This window comes from Triturus cristatus, chromosome 7 (assembly GCF_964204655.1).
Source record: "Triturus cristatus chromosome 7, aTriCri1.1, whole genome shotgun sequence".
NCBI classification, from domain to species: domain Eukaryota; kingdom Metazoa; phylum Chordata; class Amphibia; order Caudata; family Salamandridae; genus Triturus; species Triturus cristatus.
In genome coordinates this window covers 631,907,265-631,932,530 of record NC_140590.1, presented here as the reverse complement: position 1 = coordinate 631,932,530, position 25,266 = coordinate 631,907,265, and the positions used below count along the sequence as shown (strand labels likewise).

The following is a 25,266-nucleotide window of genomic DNA, read 5'->3' as shown; positions in this document are numbered from 1 at the left end:
CAAAAGGAGACTAATTTTCTATGAGGAGCCGGGATGCTCTCCATACACCCCAAGATACCCATTTGTGGGGTCGGCGGCAGAGGGGTGGTAATCATTTTCCCCACTGCGTCAAACACCAAAGTCCAAAAAGCGTGCACAGAGGGGCACGCCCACGCCAGATGCAGCATGCCTGCCCCCTCGGCCTTGCATCTATCGCACCTAGTGTCCTCCCGCAGCCCAAACCGGTGGAGTTTCACGGGGTATAGTAGTAGCGTTGGAGGAACTTATAGTGCATGACACGGAGCCTGCTACTAGCAGCCACCTGCTCTGTCTGTCTGCAGCTGAATAGCCAGTCACGATCAGTTAACGGTTGTCCCAGCTCTCCCTCCCATTTGCTGCGCGCGGCACATTGTGCGTATTCCGTCCCCGTATATATTGAATGGTATAGGGTCGACACCAGGTGAGAAGCCGTCGTGGCCCGTAGCACCGAGTGTAACTGGGGTGATGTGGTCGGTTCTAGCGGATAGTCCGGTGTGATGGCCTGAACTCCAGCTCGGAGCCTGATGTAAAGGAAGGTGTCCATTGTGGTGGGGGGAGGGTCAGAACAAAGCTGTTGCAACGTGATGAATCTGCCGTCTTTATACAGGTCCCCCCACGTATTTAGTCCCCTATGTTGCTTCATTTTGATGAAAACTCCTTCCTGCAAAAGAGGCATGCGGGGGGTGGTACACGAGCGGGAGCAGCGGAGAGTACAACAAAGGCACTCCCGTCTGTTTTACAATCCACTCCCAGGCGCGTCCCGTGCACTCCACAGTATCGGGACCGCATTCGCGATGGGAGGTGTGTCTCCACAATGCCCCAGCCAGCGGTACGGGGTCAGCGAGCCAATGCTCCATGGCCACATGCGCTGTGTAACGCGGTCCGCTCGTCCAGTAGTGCGCGTAATGTGCCTGGGCGCAAGATATTCCAATTCAAAATTGGGCAGGTCTAGGCCTCCTGCCGCGTATGGACGAGCCAGAATGTCCCATTTGATACGGGCTTGCTTCCCTCCCCACACCAGCCGCAAGAGTTCAGTGCGCAGGGTAGCGAAAAAAAACTTTCCCCGGGTGGTATGGGATATTTGTGAAATAGTAAAGCATTTTCAGTAGGATTACCATTTTGATCAGGGATATTCTGTCCGCGAGGGACAGGGGCAGGGCAATCCATCGTGTTGTGTCTTTCAGTGCCTCTATCGCCCGACCATAATTGTCTCTCATGAGTTCCTCCCGATCCGCGGAGGCATGCACCCCTAGGTACTTTACGGTGGAGTCGCGCCACTCCAATGGAAAGTCTGTGTGGAAACGCGACACAGCTGAAGTAAGGGGGAAGATCTGGGATTTAGCCCAGTTGATGTGAATACCCGAGAGCCCCCCGAACCGCACAAACTCTCTCAGCAGCAGATTTAAATTATTCTGTGGGTCTTTTACATATAGAGTCCTATCGTCCGCGTATAGCGAAATGAGGATGGGACGTAAGGGGCAGCTGAGCGCCTTGTCTCAGTGATACTGCCGTACCCGCGCCGCCAACGGTTCCACAGCCAGTGCGAATAACAGAGGTGACAACGGACACCCCTGTCTGGTACCTCGGGAGAGTAGTATGGCGTCAGAGGTGTGACCGTTTATCATTACCTTAGCCACTGGTGCGTTATACAGCAGCCGAATCCAAGCAGAGAAACCTACCGGGAACCCCATGTTGCGCAAGACCGCATGGAGATAGTCCCACTCAATCGAGTCGAACGCCTTAGTGGCGTCTAAGAAAATAGCAGCCAAGGGGAGGTGCGGGGCAACCTGATGCATGATAGAGAAGAGAGTGCGCAAATTATGAGACGTTGCTCTCCCGGGTATAAATCCTGCCTGGTCTGTCAACACCAGCTTATCCATGAGGAGATTAAGACAATTCGCTATCATTTTGGTTAAGATTTTGATGTCTACGTTGATTAACGATGGGGGCCTGTAGGAATCGCACTTAGGAGGGGGTTTCCCGGTTTTCAACAGAGATATAATAAGGGCCTCCCTCATTGTGGCGGGCAATATCTGCGCCTCCAGCGCCTCTGAGTAGACCTCTAGCAACACCGGTGCGAGATGGTCTTTATATAATTTGTAGAAGTCCACCGGAAGGCCATCGGACCCGGGCGCCTTCCCCGATGTTAACTGGGCGATTGCTTCTCGAATCTCATTCAGCGTAAATGGGGCAGCTAGAAACTCCCTCTGCCTCCCACCAAGATACCCTAAGGTTATGTCCCCAAAGAAGGCATCATAGTCCGTCGTATTCACCCCTTTTGACGTGTACAGCGGTTTGTAGAATTTCGTGAATGTACTCAAGATCTCCAGGCCATCCCTGTGTCTATCCCCCTGTGCATCCTCTATTTCCAGCACATAATTGTTGTACCGTGGTCGTCTGATGTCGCGAGCTAGTGCGCGCCCTGGCCTGCCTCCCTCACCATAGCGTCTGGCGGTTACTTTTTTCCCTCTAAACCTTGCCTCTCGTTCAGCGGTGGAAGTGTAGTCAGTGATGGTATCACGCAATTTAGCTCTCCCCTCCCCCGAGTCCTCGCGCCAGATATCTGTTTCCAGTATTTTTAGTTGACTTTCGAGCAGGCGTAGGCGCCGACGCATGTCCCTCAAGACCCCAAAGCTCTTTGCCATACAGGTGCCCCTTATTGTGACCTTGAAGGCCTCCCATAGCGTGCCCACCAGTGCCACCGTCCCCTTGTTGCGGGCTATGAAGTCCACTATCTCCTCCTCTAGCTCAGTTTTGAAAACTTCATCAAGGAGTGCCCCAGGGACCAGTCGCCAGCTTTTAGGACTGGCAATAAGGTTCGGTATCTCCAGTGTGAGGCATACTGGCGTATGATCAGAGAACGTGCGTGCAAGGTGGTCCACCGCACATACCCAGTGACACATCCCCCTGGATCCCAGCCAGTAATCCAGCCTCGACCAGGCCACATGCACAGTCGAGTGGTAAGTACCCTCCCTCCCCGCCGGGTGAGTGTATCGCCAGAGGTCGGTAAGTCCCTCGTGTGTAAGGAGCCCGGCCATCGCCGCCTGACTACGGGTGTAGTGGTGCGGTAGCGCGCTGGATCTGTCTGTCTGGGGGTTGCTGACTGTGTTAAAATCCCCGGCCCATAGTACATGTGTGGCCCCCACTCCTGTGATCTGTCCCCAGAGTGAGTGTAAAAAATCGGGGTCGTCTGTGTTAGGACCATAGCATCTCACCAGCACAACAGACTGCGTGCCCAGCATGCCCCACAGCATGCAACTCCTCCCATCCCTGCCTCCCTTCATTCCCGCACATACAAACGGAGTGCTACGTTTTACGAGGATCACTGTGCCCCTGGCATATGTGGAATATGATGAGAATACTCATTCAGAGGCCCATTTGCTCCCAAATGTCGGTTTGTCCCTAGGGTCCATGTGTGTTTCCTGTTGGAGCGCTATACTGATATTGTGCCTATCGAGGTATGAGAGGATCTGTCGCCGCTTTCGGGGGTCCCCCAGCCCTCTAACATTCTAGGTCAGTAATTTCAATTTGATCAGTGCATGGTGTGCGTGTGTACCGCAATGTGAATGCGCAATGGGAGTTCCAACTCCCAGTGCTGGCCCCAGTCCATGTGTATAGGTACCATGTATTTCGTATTCTACTACAGCTGTAGTTGCCTGAGCGGTTGCTGATTTCGTCCCACCCCCCCCAACATACTAACAAACCATGTACTCCGCCCCTTCCCTCCCACAACAGCACCCCAACCGTGCCGGCATCCATATACCTCCCCCCTTCCCAACTCCCTAGCGACCTCAACGTGTGGGTCAACTGTACATCCATAACTTTCCAACCCTGTAGGGGACTGCCCATGGCGGGGGCGCCTGTGGACCCAGACATCCCTCCCTTCTCCTCCCCCTTGTGGTGGTCTACTACCCGCCAACTAGGCAGGAGCCTGGAGAGGGAGTGTTGGGAGGGGGCCTGGCTATATGACAATATTCGCACATTTCCCTTATCCCATCTAATTCGCAGTTGGGTTAGCGCAAGGGGATTGTCCCAAACCTTTATTCTGAAGGATTGTACTCGGATATCCCCCCTGCCTGCATACCATGGAGGGTGGTAGACCGATCATGTCCATGTATGAGTCCTCATTACCACCCCTTTGTCACCCTCTCACCTCCGGCCTCTGTGTCACAGTCAATCCGGCAGCGGAGGCAATACTTATGCAGGAGTGTAGAGATTTTCACTCTCCTCCCCGCGTTTCAGTTGCAGGCGAAGGGGGACGCGATTCTTCATTATCCGTGGCATGGCTAGGTGAGCGGCGTCGCAGGGTCTTAAGAAAATCTTCCGCCTGCTGAGTCGTGCGCCCCTGTTGCCTGATGCGCAATTTCGCGGGATACAGTAGGGCATATTCAATGCTGGCTTTGCGCAGTTTTTGTTTGACAGTTGCAAATTTCCGTCTCGCTTCCTGAACAGCCATGGTGAAGTCCGGGAAGATGGAGAACGCAATACCCTCAAATTGCAAATTTTGCTGCTCTCTCTCTCACCCTCCTCAAGGCCACATCTCGGTCTCTATAATTGAGTATGCGTGCCACAAAAGGCCGAGGCGGCCCGCCCGGCGGCGGCCGAGGGCCAAGCGATCTGTGGGCCCGTTCCACAATCAGATGGGACGAGAAGGCCTCCGCGCCGAACGTCGTTATGAGGAGCCTCTCCACATAGTCTTCCATCCGTCCGGTGTTGGCACTCTCAGGGATCCCGGTGAGGCGTATGTTGTCCGGCGGCTACGGGCTTCCAGGTCCTCGTTCTTTGCCGCTATCACTTTCAGGAGGCGGTCCATCTGCGTTATTTGTTTGCCCATAGTACCTGTGCGGTCCTCATTATCAGAGATGCGCTGCTCCACTTCTTTCAGTTGTTCATCGTGTTTATCCACCTTTAACACGTGAAAGTCAAGCCTGTTATTCATCGTGTCCATTTTTCCTGACAGACCATTCAGACTCTGTTGCAGCATTTTCAGCATCTCTTTGACTTCATTTTCCGGACTTGCCGCTTGGTTGGGTGGCCGCTCTTGCCCCTGTTCGGGGGGGCTCCTCCGCTACCGAGCGTGTGCCCACCTTCTTAGTTTCAAAGTGGAGCCGTTGTTGCCGCCCATCTGTCTTCCCCATCCTGGTTGGCCTGCGTTGGTCTGTCTGGGTATCTTATTTAGTGTGGTTTCTGCCCGTTGTTTGATGGCCGCCTCCCTCCCGAGTTGCTTATTGTAGATGATTGCGCTGGACCCTGGTCGCCGCGGGGCCAAGGGATTTGCTGCTCTCCGCCACCACCCCAGGAACTATGGGGGTATGTCGGCGCCCAATCGGGGGAAACAGGGGCCTCTCCCCGCTCCAGGCCCCGCCAGAGCCAGCAATCCCCAGGGCGGCCGTGCAAGTTAGTCCCCCGCCAGCCACGTATTCCGCCTCACGTGTGTCAAAGGCCCAATGACCGCCGCCGCGTCTCACCCCCTCAATCCCAGAGCCATGCACTGCTCCGGGCAGTGTAGGGGGAGGCGGCTAAAGTTATGCAGTGGCTTTGGGGGAGACGCCTAGAGTTTTGCAGTGCTTCGAAGTGCGCTTCCAGAGTCGTGCATTGCCCCGGAGAGGGGAGGGGTGCGCCAACAGTTCTGTAGTCGCTTTCGGGGATGCGCCTAGAATTTTGCAGTGCTTCAAGGCGTGCTCCCAGAGTTATGCAGTGCCTTGGAGAGGAGGAGCGCCAGGAGCTATGAAGTGGCTTTGGAGTTGACGCCTATAGTTTTGTAGTGGCTTCGGGATGTGTGCCCAGAGGTAATTCGTGCCTTGGAGAGGGGAGGGGTTGTGCCTATAGTTATGCAGCAGCAGAACGAGGGCGATGGTGCACCCCCCAGATCTTCGTCGGCACGACTCTCACTCCCTCCGATGGCAAACGGAGTCCGCCAGAGAGTCCTCGAGTGGCCCCCAAGCAGCACAGGAGATGCAGCACACGGGGAGCGCTCCGTCGATGTTATGGCGATCGAGGGGATAGATTGAGAAAAAAATAAAACTCTACCAGGCTTGCGTGGCGTCCCACCCGGCCATCCAAGCTATCGGGTGTGTTGTGCGGGCGAGAGTCAGGCGGGGCCGAAGCAGCTCCGTGTGCAGTCGGCCAGCGCGCCGCGCTCATCCACCGCCGCCGGTGATCCGCGGCCTCGACCCTCGTGGCCGCCCCGGGCTCGTGTAGGACCAGCGCCCGGCACGCCGCTCCAGGAAGGTCAGCTGCCCAGCTCCCGGCCGGACCGCAAGGGCCACCGCGTCCCCGCTCCGCAACCGATTGAGCTGCAACTTTCACCGAGGGTGGCGGCTGCCTTACTCCACTCAGGCGTATCTTCGTATCGCACGGGGAATGTGCAAAATTCTAATAATCATCGGATATGCGGGCCAGGCTTCCAGAGCCTCACGACGGTGCGGCCATCTTGGTCTGGCGCCACCTAGCGCCCCCGACCCTCATACCTACCTTGATTTCCTTGTCGGAAACAAGCCCTTCCTCTGGGTTGTCTTTCTCTGATGCCTCTTCCTCTATGAGGATAAAACCCAGTGGCTGACTGGAACCCTCTAAACGATGGCCTTCCAAAAGATTAATATTGAGACCTTTGTATTAAATTGGCTGGAGAAAGGTCCCCTTGCTCCAGCCTGGTCAAAAACACATCCCCCAAAAACATTCCTAAGGGAACTCTTAAAATCCTTTTAGTTTGTTCCTTCTTTTTCTTTTCTTTTCTCTCTCTCTCTACCTATACTCTTTCAAACTCAAATATTTTCGTTTTCTGCATTAAAAAAAACAAAACTCTCAGGGCCAAGCGAGCCGTATCAAACCTAACCGTACTGTAACGAAAAAAATCTCTCCAACTGACAGGGTTGCCGAAAACTCGTCTCTATGGCAACCCTGCTAAAGTTGCTCCACGCAGATAAAACGCCACTGCGTAAAGCTTCCACCTTGTTTAAAAAAAAAAAAATATTTTTAATACAAAGTCCCGCTAGACTCTCAATTCCCTGGGCTGCCAAGAAAAAGTGTCTCCTAGCAACCCTTATGCTCGAAATGGCCGCACACGAATCGGTGACGTTAGCACGTACCCAACGTGCAAAGTTTGAGCTACAACTGCCTCCGAGGGCTTGTCTTCAATGAGTCCTCGAGCACGAAACAATGAAGCACCTTCGCTTGCACGGTACAGTGAAAACCGACACAGCACGAAGTACATGCAAACGTGTAAATGTTTGAAAGATTTGCATCTGTCGCCGCTTTACCTACGTACTTTATCATCATAAAAAACAATATACATATTTATGCATCTTACCTACCTCACCTGAAATTCGTATCCTTGTCTAAATTAATCCCATAAATTGGGATTAGATAATTACGCGATTTTTAAATGCAAACACATCTGAAAAACTTAAATTATAAAACATACCATTAAAACAATATAAGCTAAATAGAATTAATCATAAAAACAATAATACCATATATTTAAAAATTAAAGTAAATGCTAGCATATAGTAAACTGACAGGAGCAGCAAATAAAAGAGGAAGATGGCTGCTGTGTTCTGGGTTATAGGGATTGTAGTGGAGTTCTAATTCTGGAACTTTAGATGTGCTTAAGATATGCTTTAAAGTGCTGCAGTTTGGAGTGGCAATAAAAGGTTATGCATAATGCTAGCCTCCGGTCTTGACATGAAATTCTTGATTTAAATGTATTCTATCTGAGTAATGAAGGCCTCTTCGTAGGTGACAATTTTTTGTGTTTGTCAATGAGGAGGGCCTAGAAAAATCACTTCAACAGAAGAGGCTAACAGACCCACTATCCCTGCTAATGATATTAGGGAAATGACAGAGAAATTCAAGGTTTGTGGAATTTCTTTATCAGAAGGACTTTTGCCTGAGGTAGTTGTAAAATCGATTTCTTTAGATCTATTAATACACTCAAAAACTCCACCTGAGTTGCAGGATCTAGGGATCAAATTTCAGGTTTATTAAGAATCCTATATTCTGTAATACCTCTAGGCATATTTCTAGTGCAGATTGTAACAAATTTTTGTCTTGTGCTAAAAGGGGTAATTTGTCTAGATAGACCATTAAATGGATTCCTTGAGCTCTTAAATGAGCTACCACTGGTCTTGTTATCTTGCGTGAAGTTTCTTGGTGCTGATGGGAGACCAAACGGTTGTATTTTGAACTGTTAAATGAGTTTCCCAATTGAAACTAAAGGAATTTCCTGAATGTTGGATGAATTGTATTGTAAGATACGCATCCCGTAGTTCTAAAGGAACCATCCATCCTCCATTTAACAGAGAATCTCTAAGATGAACAATCATTCCAATTGTGAAATGATTGTAAACCTCAAAATAGTTTTTGGTTTATCGCCAGACTGAATTTTGTTTTTCTTCTTTACCAAAAATATGGTATTGAGAAAACTTAATGGGTCGTAATTCGTGAGCTCTATTGACTTTTTCATCAAAAGAGACAGAACCTCTGTATTTATCAATTGACTTTGTTCCTGAGTAAAAAATCAATGGTTTGTGGGGGGAGAGAATTAGGAGGAATTTGATAGTCTATACAATATCACTGGATTGTTTGCAGAATCCAAGGGTCTGAAGTGATGCTTTTCCATGCTGGTAAAGCGATCTCCTACAGGATGAAGGTAAGAATTAAAATAAATTTTACCTGTACTTTGTGCTCTTCTGTGACTAGTTACTGGCTCTGAAAGCTCTTCCTCTTTGGGGATAAAATTGAGGTTTGTTTTCTTGAGCACAACCAATTTACCCTCTGCAATAACTGCCTCTTCGTAAAGCGAAACGGCTGGTAAAACGACTCCTACCTTTGCCAGCCCTGCCAAATACTCTAGAGCCGAAAAGTTTTCTCCAAGAGAAATGAGCCTTACCAATTGATATAAAGGTTACTAAATATTTACTCATCTCCTTAATAAATGAGTCCCCAAATAAGACGTTTATTTTTTTACCTTCTTCTCTGGAACACAGGCTTCCCAATTTAGGGTCTGTTTTTAATAGAAGTATTTTGTGCCTTTGCTGAGAGATGGCACATTTGCATTTCCTAGAATACGGATTGCCTTTGGGTCCACTTAGGTAAATTTTCAGAATGTACTTCAGAGCTTTCCATTTTAACTCATTCAGCTAAGTCCAAAATTCTGGTCAACGGACCTGTCAACTCAAGGACTCTATCTTGACAATTTGCACAAGCCATGTTAACTCCTTTTTTACGATCATTACCAAATCTAGCGAAGAACAACAACATGTTAGGATCTATGGGTCATGTGGCTGTGATGGTATTTGGAAAAGACTGGCAAGGACATTCTGAGCATAACTTGTTTCTTGTTCCCATCTCTAAAGGTTGTCTCAAGTGCAAAGAAACCTAATCGTCCACATGATCAGAAGGGAACCATTTAGTGAAATTAGGATTGTGTTTTACTGTTGGATCAAAAATAGGTTCCCCCATGCAATGCAGGATTGTTTTATTCAAGTTCTGTGAGGATTCGCCCAAGTCATTTTGAGAATTTTTCCATCTCTCGTCTAGAGGCCCTAACCAGATTATATCTGGGTCCTGATTGTCTGTATCACCGTTATTGGGATCATCCTGGTCTGTATCATCAGCCTTATCCCGCATAGTAGTTATATTTAAAGAGAGGGATACATTGCCCACCCTATTATCATTCTGAGAGGGGGAAGGACCTGTAACTTGGAAGCTGACTTTATAATTTAGGGCATTTTTATTTTGCATTAATTAACTTTTTTTTAAAATTATTATTTTCGAATTACCCTAGTCTTTTTGTGACATTATTTTTTGTATGGCGTCTGCTAGATTTTTTTAAATTTCTGACATGGCGACAAACAGCTTTCTGGGTAGAATCCTTTATAAAGGAATTTAAATTATCACGTAATAGCTGATCCTTTTCATCCTCACTGTACATAGAAGTTTTGAGGACATTTTGAAAAATGAAATTCCCAGAAGAGTAAGCAAATAAATAATATATCTATATACATATAGAGTTTAAGTTGGTGTGGAAGTCCAAAGGTGGACCAAAAATTGTTAAATTAATTAATGGTAGCAATTGTAGCATTAAGTTGATTATTCAACAATACCACATCTTAACTGAGGCTAGAACTCCCAAATAGGTAGTTGGGGGAATTTTTCTATGAAAAAGGTGGCATTTCAACAGGTGAATTTAAATGGCTTAATTCAAAGCCACTTAAATTGCAGCTAATAGGGGCTAAAGTAGATTACGTAAGTGAAGGCAGGAGAAACGGCAGCGCCTGCCTCAGAGCTTGTAGAAAGACACTCACTTCTGATATTAGGGGCTGCTATCAACGTCAATATTCTCCTTGGGCAATAACCCCGAATCATGTGGTTGAGATGAGGCAGCACAGACGTTGAGCGCTCGCAACAGAAAGGGCACCCCAGGGGGGCAAAAGTAATTAGAAACGTAAGGAGGGCACATGGTCCTGGCATCGTGGGTTGCTGACAACGTTGTGGTTTTCAGGTGATTAATGCCAAAGCCACATGTGTCGGATATGAGGGCAGCACAGACGATGAGCACGTCCATTGTACAGGAAGAGCGCCTTGAGGGACAAAACACTGTGAAAAGAAGAATTATAAATAGCAATCACTTAACAAACATTTCAAAATATATAATTGTAAAACTTTATGAAAATGTGTAAAGATGCTTATCAGGACTGCGAGCAGTATCAAAAGAGGACTTGTTACTATCAGTCAAGATAAATATTATACCTTCGGTCTGCTCATCGGTCAGTACCCTTGTGACATCAGTTGTCATTTCTTTTCCTAGTGCTTCATGGGAAGTGTATTTTATAAATGGTCTTGGCTACTATACGAATAAAAGCAATAAAAGACAGCATAATAGGAGCCTCCGGCCTTGTCATAAAATCTGAACATTACTTTAGAAACTAAATCTAGGCATCAGTGAACTTGCCAACTGGCATTCCATCACCAGTCTCCCTTTATTGTAGGCAAGCTTCTTAAGAAATGTTATCCCGTTTAACTGCATCCCGGTCTCTTAACACCATATTTTTCAGGAATGAAGATGGCATCTCTTGGTGGTTCTTGATCGCTCAGCACCTTTTATTAGACTGACCACTGGACACTCCTATCCATCTTAGCATCCCTCTTGGGGATATCTTGAGGGGTGGCAGAGGAAGAATCCCTAGATTGAATCTCCGGATTCTGTTTTCTAGGCAACTAGCGATCTTTTAAAATCTGCTGCTTTGCTTTTAAAGCATTTGTCATCCCCTGCTTCGAGACCTCTACCTTTCGCAAAGCCAAGATGTCTGCCCAGGCCATGTCCTCTGCAGACCCCTGTATCTAGGGAACACAGCCACCTGATATACAGCTTGCCTCTACCCTTTTTCAGTTTTGAAAAAATCTTAAATGTTTTTTTTTTGTCTTGGCCCTCTTTACTTCTCGCCAAAGACCTATTGTCAGCTAAGAGTGGATTTAGAGCCCAGCCATTATTTACCATTGGTTGCCTTTATCACTCTAATTTGCTTGCTTTTTATCCGTTGGCTTGAGTGGGCATACCCTCCTTGTGCGTTTGTCCTTTCCCTGGAGCAAGGCCTAATTTCAACTACCTTCCTCTATTCAAACACTTCTGTTTTCTTTTTGGTTAAAAACTTCTTGATAGTACATGTGTTTTAGAGCCGCCTCCCTTGTGTACTTCTCTTACCCTTATGTGCTCCATATTGCTCTCCCTCTCTTTCCTATGTGCTTCTTCCAACCCCTACGTTCACTCTTTTGTGGAAGAACAAATGGCGGTTCAGCACTCAGTTGCCATATTATAAGAGATGCATTAGTGTAGCAACAAGATTGAAGAACATAGTCTCTATATAAGTAAATAAGAACTTCCAGTGTCGATTTTCATTCTTCATTCATTCTTTATTAAGTATCTTCTCAGAAATGGAAAAACATCAATGAGATAAAATCCAGTAGCCAACGCGTTTCGTCCACATAGGACTTCTTCAGGGCTCTGACGTATATGTGGGATTCACCAAGTCCATAATATCTGTTGGCACTGTTTGTCCCAAAAGTAGTTAAATAGTGTAGTATGTACACCAATAGGTATTGATCACTCATGAGTTGTCCATCATGACGTCTGCTTCAATACATCCGCATTGATTTCTCGCCCCTGTATATTTCCCCACCAGCTGCACAATGCTCTCTCTCACCAGTGTGCTCCCCTGGGGATCAGGGATGCTGTACAACATTGCTAAAATCCATTGGCAAAGCCAGTGAGTCTAAAAGGTGAAACCTGTTGGCTTTGCCAATGCCTGTTTTTTGCATTCTTTAATTACTTTTGGTCTGCCTTGACATCACAGATGTCGTGGGACCTATTGTTACCAATTCTATGAAACATAGCAATATATCTGGCTCACCTAATCCTGTTGGCTATTTGGTTTGTCATTCCTCCTTATAGTAACTGTATCCATTGGAATACATGTGGAACTATTTTACATCTGAAAATTGCACTGGATCATCACACAATTCGCCACATTCAATTTGTTATCTCCTACAATATTCTATATAGAAAGCATACTTTTTTGCTGCATAGGTTTCCGGCATTGACCAAGTCAATTGAGCAAGTTATAAAAAGATGCACAGCACTTATGGATGTAACTAAATCAGCATTTGTGCATGCCTGTGTGTTTGTATGCGTTAGCACATTAAAGCCAGACCTTACTGGCTTTCAGAATGCTACTTGTTCATTCGAGTATCCTACCACCCAGGCTTTATTTGTGTTTTTGTCTGTTAAGTAGTTCCTGCTTGGTAATCTTCATTTTATTGCAGCGACGTGTAGTGCTTCGTTACCCTTTGGGATTAGGTCTACGCTTTATAATTTATAACATAAATGAGTAAACCTTATACCTATTTTCACATATTGTTTTCCCACCCTTTTGACTAGGTTTAAGCATGTTGAAACTAAATGTAAGTATTTTAGAAATGCCAGCCAGTTGTTGGTATTATTCATACAAAACCCCTGCAAAAGATTTTGATCCTGCACATCTTCAAAAAAGATCTGAACACTGTGGATTGATACACCTAGGCAGTTAAAATCTTTCACATGCTATCGGTTTAGGTTTTGTCAAGCAGTAGCAATAAAAGATAGTTATTCTAACTCTGAATTTGCATTCAGTTTTCCTTTCAAGACTTGCACTCTTGCTGAAAAATAGATTTCAGTTTAAATGCCTGGTGCTTCTACTCTAGTTACAGGTAGTTTCTTCAGATATTGTAAATGCTTCCTTTGGTGTATATAATGTATATTAACATTTATTTTATGTCCTGTTTGCAGTAATTATGTTTTTGGAATTAAAACATGTTAAATATATATATAAAATATATATATTTTTCTATTTTACTAAATCAAATTTAATTATTATAGGCTTTATGTTAACTGGAGATTTTTACGGGGAATCGAGGCACAGTTTCTGGCTCTCCAGAAGGGGTTTAATGAAGTAATCCCACAACATCTGCTGAAGACGTTTGATGAGAAGGAATTAGAGGTCAGTTGATTAATGTTAATTCTTCAAATATGACTAAAAAACGAAATCCAAGTTAAGTAATGTTAAAATGCAACCCACAAATGGAGTCCTATTTTTTCATCTGACAGTAATATATTATTCTGATGGATACATCTGCCTGTGGCTTCCTCACCTTTTGAATTACCCTTGCATCCCCATTCCACGGAAACTTTTTTCCTAGCTCTCCCACGTCGACAAGGACGTCACAATGGCACGACTCCGCTCGCGACTCCATATGACGTCACCGGAGCCGCAAGTAGACCTCATCGGCGTGCTGACGTCAGTTCCCTTTTTTCCGCACTGTTGACGCGTAACGGTGTTCTGGGACTCTCTATTTTCTTAATAGTTATTTTGTTATCTGCTGTTTCCCTTAGTGTTGCAGTGCTATGGCGACATCGAAGAAGTCTGGTTACAAGCCCTGCAGAGAGTGTGGGGGTCATATGTCTATTACTGACTCCCAAGAAGACTGTTTATGGTGTCTTTCTTCGGACGACGACTTCAGAGACTGCTCCAGTTGTCGGAAGATGAATCAGAAGGCTTTGAAGGAGCATGAGGCTAAGCTTTTTGTGGCAAAGGCTAAAGAGTAAGAGATTGAAGTAGTCGACCTCGCATGCTTAGAAGTCGAGGAAACATAAGAAGAAGAGAAGACATGGTTCCCAACATCATTCATCGAAGGATAGAGCTTCGAAGTCGCTGTCTCCGGCTTCGCGACGTCGTTCTAAGGACTCAAACTCGCCTTCTCCTTCTCAAGCAACTCCGACTCTCTCCGATGCTGAGGGGTTCTCCGGCGCAGTCACCGGCGCCGAGGGGTTTTCCGGCGCCAAGGTTATCTCCGGCGCTGAGAGAATCACAGGGTCATAGGTCATCTTCTCCTGTACCTGCGACCGCACCTGATTTGGGTCCGACGGCCCCAACGCCAACTTGGCCTCGAGTGGATTTAGACTCTGCTCCTTATCCACACTTACCTGGACCTGGGTCGCATCCTTCGCATTTTCTTAATGTGATGTATGGCATGTTTGCCAGAGCAGCTTACCCTACCAGTGCGCTGTCAGGCCCTGTGGGTCCGCTTGCTTACAGTCTGGGCATTCCATAGCAATATGCCCTGGCACCCTTCGTCCCCTTAATGCCGACGGCGCCGTCCTGGCAGTTTCCGGCTCCGAGGTTCTCAACGCCATTTTCTCAGTCTGGTGTCATCTGGTGGACCTTTTTCCTCTCTGCTTTGTTCGGCGCCGATGCCTTCATCGGAGGCTCTTCCATCGATGCCGGTCCTGAAGTTGCAGTCAAGAAGCGAGACCCAAAGGCTGTTGGAAGAGGAGAAATTTCAGCGGGAGGAAGCTTAAGAAGGCAAAATTGATGAGACTATTGATGAGTTTGAGGGCCTTCAGGAGGTGAGTGGTCTAGACACTTCCCTGGAGTGGGAGCTTTCATCTCCAAAGGCCTCTCCTTCTCATGATATGGCGCCTTATCATGCTGTGATCAAGAAGGCTGCTGAAATTTTAGACCTTCAATTGCCTACAGCTGAATTCAGGCCTATTATTCTTACGGAAGTTTTACATCCCCCATCTTTTGTGATTGAGCCTCTTTTGCCTTTTAATGAGGCTTTGACTGAGCCAATTCTTGAGGTGTGGCGGAAGCCCCTTTCTGATCTGTGTTTCCCGGTCGGTGGCAAGGAGGTACAGGCCTGCTCCTGGTGATCCTGCTTTTCTTTCTGCTCATCCTTCACCAGAAAGTTTAGTAGTGCAGGATTCCTGTTCTAAGCAGTCGACGGGTTCTTTTCCTCAGGCTCCTGCAGACAGAGACTCTAAAAAATTGGAGCAGGCTGACAAGAAGGTTTTCTCTTCCTCCAGTATGGCGTTGAAGTCCACCAATGCTACCTGCTTGTTGGGGAGGAATATTCAAGCCCTAATGTATTCAGCCAAGCAGTTGGCTCCCAAATTACCGGACGGTAATAGTGGCTCCTTTATAGAAGTGCTGGTGGATACGCAGGCTGCAGCTCGTCAAGTTATCCAATCTGGTCTGGATACTGCTGATTCGGACGGCCAGGGTGATGGGTTCCTCTATTGCCACCAGGAGGCATACCTGGCTTAGTTCTTCTGGGTTCTCGACGGATGTGCAAGCTACCCACCCGTTTGATGGGTTAAAGCGGTTTAGAGAAAAGGCGGATTCTGCGCTGCAGAGGTTTAAAGACAGCAGGGCCACTGCGAAATCTTTGGGTCTTCAATCTCAAACCAGGGGTTTTGGATATAAGAGATACCGTGGTTTTGGTAAGCCAGCTTCCGTTCTTAGCCGTCAACAACCTCGGCAGCAGAATCCTCTTTACAGGTCTTAGAGGGAAGTGCGGAGGTCGTCTGCGAGGTGCATCTCGTCATCTCTCCTCCTCTTCTTCCTTTCCTGCCCCCACCACTGGTGCCACGGGAAAGTAGCTCTAGATCCCCCATCATGGTGCATGCTGGTCCTGTAGGGGGTCGTGTGTCCCATTTTCTACAAGATTGGAAATCTATCACTTCAGACCTTTTGGGTTTTGAATCTTGTGGAAAATGGGTACGCCCCTCCCTTCCGCGAGTTCCCTCCTCCTTACCCTCCTAGCCAGGGCTGGTGTTCAGAGGACCATTTGCTGCTTCTACAGCAGGAGGTTCTTGCCTTATTGCAGAAAGGTGCGATAGAGGTGGTTCCGGAGCAGGAAAGGGGTCAGGGATGCTACTCCCGGTAATTCCCTATTTCCAAGAAGGACGACCGGTTGAGGCCTATCCTGGAGCTCAGGGTCTTGAATTTTTACCTCAAACAGGAGAAATTCAAGATGTTGACCCTAGCTTAGGTTCTTCAAGCGCTGCAACAGGAGGACTGGATGGTGTCGATTGACTTGCAGGATGCTTATTTTCACACCCACATCCTGAAGTTGCACAGGAAGTAGCTCTGTTTTACGGTGGGGTCTCAGCACTACCAGGTTGCAGTCCTTCCATTTGGTCTTACTTCCGCGCCTCGAGTCTTAACAAAGGTGATAGCGGTGGTGGCAGCTCATCTCAGGAAGTCAGGGATTCCTGTTTTCCCCTATCTGGACAACTGGCTGCTCAAAGCAAAGTCGCTGGAGATAGTGCTTCATCATCTGCACGTGACAGCACGGCTGTTGTTCGACTTGGGTTTCTCAATAAATGTGCCCAAATCTCACCTGGTGCCCTCAGAGCGCAACCTGTTCATAGGGGCAGTACTGGACACGGATGTGTGTCGAGCTTTGCCGCCTCCGTAGAGGATTCTCAACATTCAAGAGATGATTCCTTTGTTTCACAATGGAGCGATTGTTCCAGCCCTGAAGGTCGTACGCCTGCTCTGTTTGCTTCCTGCATTCTGTTGGTCAACCATGCACGCTGGCGCATAAGGGCACTCCAGTGGTGCCTCCGCAGGCAGTGGTATCAACACAACGGAGATCTCGGGGAGATTGTCAGAATCTCCAGAGACACTGCAGCGGATCTGACTTGGAGTGTGGAGGGCAATCTGTCGCAAGGAAAGCCCTTTCATCTTCCTTCACCGGTGGCTACAGTAATCACGTATGCCTCCACTCTAGGGTGGGGCACTTATCTGGAGATCAAAGGCCTTTGGTCTCTGGAGGAAAGGTGCTTTCATATCAACCTGCTTGAATTGCGGGCGATAAGTTTAGCTCTCAAGGCTTTTCGTCCCTCCTTTCACGGTCAGTCGGTTCAGGTCCTGACGGACACTACCGCAATGTGGTATATTAACAAACAGGGAGGAGTAGGGTTGTATCGTCTCTGCAGAAAGGCTCAGCTGCTCTGGTCCTGGGCTCAGGACCATCAGATTTGTGTGATGTCAAATCGTCTGGCAGGAGTTCTAAATGTGCATGCGGACAGTCTCAGTCGGCGCTTTTCGGACGATCATGAGTGACTGCTTCATCTGGAGTTGGTCCATCTCATCTTCAGGATGTGGGGATTTCCTTGGTTGGACCTCTTTGCCACTCGCGAGAACCCGCACTGTCCATCGTTCTGCAGTCTCCAGTTTCCGATGCAGGGAGCGTTGGGAGACGCGTTTCAGGTGGAGTGGGGTTCACAGCTCCTTAATGCGTTTCCTCCTATACCCTTGATTCCTCGGGTTCTGAGGAAGATTTGCCAAGACCGGGCCCAAGTCCTATTGATTGCCCCGGATTGGCCGAGAAGGTAGTGGTACACAGATCTACTTCACCTCTCATCTCACCCTCCGCTCAGTCTCCCTCTCAGGGCAGATCCCCTCTCGCAGTCGCAGGGGCCGGTTCTACACCCCCCTCCTCCAAAGCCTTCATACCTGGAGATTGAACGGGTCAACCTGAGTTCTTCTTCTCCCTCCGGATGTGGTGGATGTTAGTTTATCATCCAGGAGACACTCCACCAAATGTACTCACTTTCCTTATGGGTTCTCCGTTTGAGCCTCTTCATAGTTGTCTGTTGAGGCTTCTTTCTTTCAAGACGGTCTTTCTGATCGATATTACCTCGGCCAGGAGGGTAAGTGAGCTTCAGGCTCTTAGTTCCAAACCTCAGTTTTTAACCATTCAAGCAGAAAAGATGGTTCTCAGGACCAGGGCTGCTTTCCTGCCTAAGGTGGTTACTCCTTTCCATCTACGGCAATCCATTTCCTTACCTACCTTCTATCCTCCCTCTCACCCTTTCAAGGAGGAGTAGTGACTTCATCGTTTGGATCCTAAGAGAGCTGTCAGTTTCTATCTGGACAGAACCAAGGATCTCAGCTCTTCGTGGATGAATCAAGTGCAAGGCTGTTAACAAGCGAACACTCTCCGGGTTGATCTTGTGCATCAAGATCTGCTATGCCTTGGCCAAGAAGGAACCTCCTGAAGGTATTAGAGCTCATTCCACTAGAGCGAAGTAGTCTTCTTATGCTTTGGCTAGAAGTGTTCCTGTTGTTGATATTTGTAAGGCAGCAACTTGGGCCTCCCTCCACACCTTTGCGAAGCACTACTGCTTGGATTCGAACGTTAGGAGGGATGGTCCTTTTGCTCGCTCTGTGCTTCAGCATTTTTTTGGTATGAGTTGGTGGACACCCTCCTCCGGTAGTGGGACTGCTGTGGGATTCAATTCAAAGGTGAGGAATCCACAGGCAGATGTATCCATCAGAAGAACAAGTTACTTACCTTCAGTAACGCTTTTTCTGGTGGATATAGTATCTGCCTATGGATTCTGACCCACCCGCCTCCCCGTTGTCCACCTTCGTATACCTAAGAAGTTATTGGTTATTTGACATGGTTGTTTCCCTATGTCTTTTGATAACCTTGCCTATTGGCGTTTAGGAAATGCTTTGTTTCTTTAGCTTTTCCTATTTTTCTTTATACTGTGTGTATTTATGTATATATTGTATACTGTGTATACTTCATTTATGTTGTCGGTCCACCTTTTCGCCTTGGAGGCACGGAAAAAATGGGTGGAACTGGCTTCAGCACACCAACGAGGTCTACTTGTGGCTCCGGTGACGTCGTACGGAGTCGCGAGCGGGGCCGTACCATTGTGACGTCCTAGTCGACGTGGGAGAGCTAGGAAAAAAGTTTCAGTGGAATGCTGGCGCTGGGATAATTCAAAAGGTGAGGAATCCACAGTCAGATACTGTATCGACCAGAAAAAAGCGTTAACGAAGGTAAGTAACCTGTTCTTCTAGCTTTAATCATTTTTAGAGTCATATAATGTTCCAGCAAATATAGTTCTGAAAATATATTGTACACTATTGGACCCATAGCGGTTTGTAATTGTACTTAAAGTTATGTACGTCTCTTGCCCCAAAAAAGGCCATTAAAACAGTTAATTGTGTTTTTGCAAGTGGATTCACTACCAATATTTTGATATTTTTAGGCCGAGCCTACTAGAAACGTGCTGTCTGTTGTGAGGCATTCAGTGGCTTACCAAGGACATAGATTGGAGCTGGTCCATTGGATACCCTTGGTTGGCTTTCCTTCTCACTGTCATTTGCTTAGGTATTTGTGTCTTAGGTTGTTGATCTTGTGTTTGTCAAGCACATGGACCAATGCCTTTTTACAACCTCTTTGATTGACTGGCATCGCTGCTTCCACTGCTTGCTTTTCAAGCAATACTTTTGTCTTTTGTATGAAGTAATCCATTAGATTGCATGTTTTTACACTAACTCCCTCATGTACGTCTCTTCCCCTGCACTTTGTGTTGCTCTCAGTTGTCCGACTGCTTATTCCTATTATTCCTACCTCCTTCCTCTTGCCTTCGTTTCTCCCCCATTGCTTACCCCCACCTGTGCTCTTTGTGCTGCTTTGGCCCATCCCTTGTGTGTGTTTTTTTTTTTTGCCTCTTCCCTCTCCTCCCCCTCAAATTGCTTTTGCGTCCCCACACAACGATCTACATCCGGTCTGTAATTTGTCTCTCCCGGGACACAACAACCTGGATTGTGCAGCGTGTCAGCAATTCAAATGAAAAAAGACTTTAAAATGCCGTTGGGCACGACTTGCCCACAGTATGGAGACCACCACCGAACTGGAGATATCGGAGGGAGAAGAAATTATCGGTGTTGAGGAGGAGTACGGAGAAGGAGAGTTGGCAGGTAGACCACTGTATGTCGCATCTGGTGACTCTGATATCGACACCAGAGGCAGCGATGAAGAGGGCCAGCCTTCTATCTCCTATTAGAAGGCTCCCAAGATCAAGCTAAAAACGGCCACAGGCCTTAAAATGTAGGCTATGTCACAGGCTGTGAGTACTGTGGTCCCTCCGTCTCTGCACACAAAGCACGGTTTCAAGACTTTACAGAGCCATGCCCTCGGACCGTTGGCCCATCAGCCCGCTGCTTAAGACAGGTCTTGGTGCTCTACAACCAGGTGGTTCCGTTCAACACCAAGACAAGGCCTTGAAGCCGAGAATGGACGAGAGGCCTCTCTATCCTGATCGGGCACCTAGCCATAAGAACAGGTATGGTGCAAGTCACCAAAGTCCCAGACGCCATGGCTCGCCAATGCCACTGGCGCTGAAACCCTTTGCGTCTTAGTCACCAGCGCCAAAGCTGTTGGCGCCAAATGAACAGATGCCAAAGGGTCAATAACAAAAGCCCACCCAAAGACAGTTCGCCACTCAAACCGAAATATCAGGCTGCTGAGGAAGAAGTGAGTACAATCCTTGATAAGCTTCATTAGGTCCTCGACAAAAGGCAGTGAACAACTAACCCTAAGACTTGGAAACTCACTTCCCCTAAGAAGAGGTGGTTAGAGTTTGAAGAATCTTTGACGCTCCCACCATCAAAACGGCCTATGGTCAACAAGGCACCAGTCCACCATCACCCACACTCCCACAGGGCTCACCTGCACATTCACTTCCAGTGCAGTCTCCTACTTAATCATCTACTGTGAGTGTAGACCCCTATTCCCCAGGAGGGAGGGTCAGGCATCACTCGCAGATTCATTATACATTAAGTGACACCCCTCACCATGTTCCTTAGTGGTGGCTACAGCTCAGAAATGAGAGGCAGCGCAAGCAACAGGAGATGCAACCCCTCCTGATAAGGAAAATAAGAGGATAGATAGACTGTGGGGAAAAGGGTGGCTGTAAGGAGCTCCAATTATTGGCGGATTGACATCTCTGTAGGCCTGCTTTCTCGTCACAACAGCTTTCTTAACCACAGTGGTTCTGATAGGTGATATTCAAATCACATTCCATTAATTAGTCAATTTGTAGTATCCATTCTGACACTGCTAAGTAACTTTGCCGCGGTGCGGTGAAGCTGCCAGGCAATCCACTGGAGAAGTCTCCCTTCCGGCATTTGCACTCCTTAATTGGGTGCTCCGGGTCACAGAGCATGACCATCACCCTCACAGTGAGTACAGTTAATTACACAGAGTACTATTATATTTTCCACCTGTGTTGACCCCACTTGATTACACTACTTGGCCAATATGTTCCAAATTAGTCTTGTCCTGATGGGACCCCTGTACCACTTTGAGGATCGAAACGTCGACACATAAAAACTAACAAACGGATTTTCTATATTGGCATAGTTACTATTTGTCGTTGTTTAAGAACAGCACACAAAAACGTTCTTTTGGAATACACTTTCACTTGTTTTGTGACACCTTGGTTTGTGGTTTCCTTTTTCACTGGGACACATTGCACTAAATATTTACTGTGATAAATAACAATTGATGATGTCGAAATATAAGTTAAGTGTGATACATTATGATCTGGAGATTGATTTTTTTTTTTTTTTGTTCTGGCATTGAGTGCATACAGTCGTAGTGAATGATAGAACGTGATTTTCATAATAATACATTTGAGAACCACTCTGATAAAGAAAGTGCCAATGGCCCAGGTTCCCATGGGTTTAAGGCCACTTTTGTACTAAAGTGGTCCTCCTAACCGAGCACAGTGGGACAAGATGGAAGATCTCCTACAACATCTCCCTATTGATTGAAGAAAAAAGCTTGTTAATGAAGGGCAGTGTATATCTAATGCGACCAATAGATGTGCACTTGGTGCAGCAGACTCTTCCACAAAAGGTATCAACTCTGCAGTTCTTCTACGAAGGCATACCAGACTGTGCATTTCAGGTTTGTTTCAAACCTGAAGTATACCACCACCTGCTTAATGTCACGTTTGATGAGGAACATCTCTTCATCCCCCCAGGTTAATGAGATGTTAGAAAAGATAAAGAAAGACACAGAGACAGGAAAGGCGATGGGCAAGCTGCAACCAACCACCCCACGACAGTTCTTTCATTAACCATCCACCTCATACCAGAGGCAAACTTACCAAGGATAGCAGAAGTCTTATCAACAGGGAGATAAAAGCTTTGGCAGAGGATCATATAGAGGCAATAGGAGCAGAGGGAAATGTAGAGGTATACCAGCTAAGGGTACCTTAACTACCAAACAGTGACTCCCCTCGCCAACCACAAAACACCTATCGAGGAAAGACTTCTGGGCCTCCACACCCATTGGCCAGACATCACCACCTACCAATTGGTGCTTTCTATAATAGAGTATGGTTATTGTTTATAGTTCCTATAAACCCCACCAATATTCCTCCAAGCAGACACATTCTCAGCCTGCAACATTTGCATCTTCTGAAAAAAGAGGTAAGGGTGGTCCTTACTAAAGGGGCCATCGAGCCGGTCCCAAAACACTATCAATACAGAGGGGTGTACTCTCTGTATTTCCTAATTCCAAAAAAGGACTGGACTCTTCGGCCCAGATTAGACTTTAGGCCTTTCAACCATTGTTTGGTTGAAACATTTTCGTATGGTAACCCTTCAGGATGTAATTGCTCTTCTACAGTAAAGCGAGTTTATGACAGCCTTAAACCTTAAAGACGCATACTTACACATCTTCATCCATCTGGCACACCGCAAATACCTGAGGTTTGTGATAAGTGGAAAACATTATCAATTCAAAGAACTGCCCTTTGGAGTCACACCGGCTCCAAGGGTATTCACAAAATGTCTTGTAGTAGCAGCTCACCTAAGGAGACAAGCAAACCATGTCTTTCCCCATTTCGACGATTGGCTGATAAGGAGTGCAAACCGAGGCAAATGTGTCCAGGATACACAAGCCACCATCTCCCTACTCCACAAATTGTGATAAACAATGAATGCTACAAAGTCCCATCTGGAACCACTCTACATTCAACCCTATTTGGAGGCAATTCTCAACTCAATCCCAGCCAAAGCGTACCCCAATCCTCAGAGGTGTCTCAATCTCCAGAACCAGCAGGCTCTTTTTCAGCTGCATTGTCGCCTGCCTGTCAGAGAGGTAATGTGTCTCATAGGCATGATGGCCCTGTGCATAGCCATTTGACCTTATACCATGTTGCACAAATGCCCCCTACAGGACTGCTTGGCATCACAATGGTCACACACAGAGTGCAATCTGGAGTATCTACTGTTGATTCATCCCTCAGTTCACAGTTTCCTGCAGTGGTGGAACAGCAGCAATCTGCTGAAGGGAAGCGCTTTCATGGACCCTTTCCTGCAAGTGACAGTTACCACAGACTCTTTACCCCGAGGTTGGGTGGCGCACATGGTGGAAATTACAGTCCAAGGAGTAGGGACTGCTCAACAAAGGACTCAACACGTCCATTTTTTGGAGCTCCCAGCAATTCAGATGGCGCTCAAGGCCTTCCTCTTGTACATTCACCGCAAAGTAGTCCTCATAAAGACAGAAAATATGACAGCAATGGATTATATACAGAAACAGGAAGGCTATCATTCCTTTCAGTTATCGCAGCTATCCCAACCGATCTAGAAATGGGCAATAAGCCATCACATTCAACTCCCGGCAGAATAGACCATAAATTTGAAGACGACCTAAACAGGACACAGCAACCATTGGTGAGAACTCCACCCACAAGTTCCTCATCACCCCTTCCAAATGGAGGGGTGGGGGGGGGGGGCAAACAGATCTTTTTGCTAAAGCAGAAAATGCAAAATGCAGACACTTCTCTAGGCTTCATCGCCCACAGACGCGAGGCAATGCACTATGTATGAATTGATCAGGGATATTTGCCTATGCTGTTTCGCCTCTCGCACTACTACCATATGTGGTGAGGAAGGCTCGGGGAACCCTCTATGACCATAATTTTAATAGCTCCTAAATGTGCCCAACAGCTATGGCCCACCACTCTACTCAAGTTGTCGGTGGTCCCCAACGAGAAGCTTTTCAACAGACAGAACCTTCTCAGGCAGAATCAAGGGACAATCAGGCATCCAGATCCCAAACAGCCCAATTTGACAACCTGGCTCCTGAAGTTCTAGAGTTTACAAATCTAAACCTACCATCAGAATGTGTGGACATCTTTAAGGAGGCGGGGCGTCCTACCACAAGGGCCTGCTATGCAGCTTAGTGGGAACATTTGTATGTTCTTGTTCTACTTATCACATTGGCCCTGTTAATCCTACAGTACAAAATGTAATATGTTACCTAGTACATCTTCAATGGTCAGGTGTAGCATACACATCTATATGCCTGCACCTTTGAGCCGGTGCTGCATAGCTACAAAATAGAGAACACCCTTCACTGTTTCAAAATCCCTGTTGTCAAAGCTTTCATTGAAGGTCTAAAGAGGATAATACCTCCAAGAACCACACCAGCTCCAGTTTTGAATCTTAATGCAGTACTAATTAGGCTCATGGTGTACCCGCCCCCTTTGAGTCCATACACTCATGTCCACTTCAGTACCTTTCATCGAAAGTATCTTTCTTGGTAGCAATTACTTTACTAAGGGGTGTAAGTGAGATACAAGCGCTCATTCTGCCAAAGCCGTTCTTTCAGCTACTTCAGGACAGAGTTTTCCTAAGACCCACAGTGTAGCGGAAAGGGCACTTAACACTTGAGATGTAAAGAGAGCATTACTATACTACATTGACAGAACTAAATCATTTAGGAAAATGCCAAAATTATAACTTTTTCCAGTCTAAGACCAGGTCCTGCTATATCCAAAGCAGAGATTGCTAGATGGATAGCCCAATATATTCAAACCTGTTATAACAAAGCCAAGAGAACTTTGACGCCTCCCCTCTCTCCCCTTTCCCCCCAAACCCGGGGCACATTCCACAAGACAAAAAAGGTGCCTCCATTCTTTTTTAGATAACATTCCTATAGGTGAGATTTGCAAAGCAGCTACTTGTTCAACAGCATTCGCGTTTACTAAACGTTAGTATGTGGCTGCCCTTGCACGTGTAGAGAAAGCTGTACTAAAAATAT

The 25,266-nt window shown here is 47.0% G+C and overlaps 1 protein-coding gene across 1 annotated transcript in view; it reads left to right on the top strand.

Annotated features, from left to right (window-relative positions):
• SMURF2 (SMAD specific E3 ubiquitin protein ligase 2) overlaps positions 1-25,266 on the top strand; it is a 1,110,500-nt gene that overhangs the window by 991,912 nt on the left and 93,322 nt on the right. Inside the window, exon 16 of the mRNA XM_085617253.1 lies at positions 13,433-13,553. Within this exon, the coding sequence (XP_085473379.1) occupies positions 13,433-13,553 (121 nt within the window). The remainder of the gene's footprint in view (positions 1-13,432; positions 13,554-25,266) is intronic.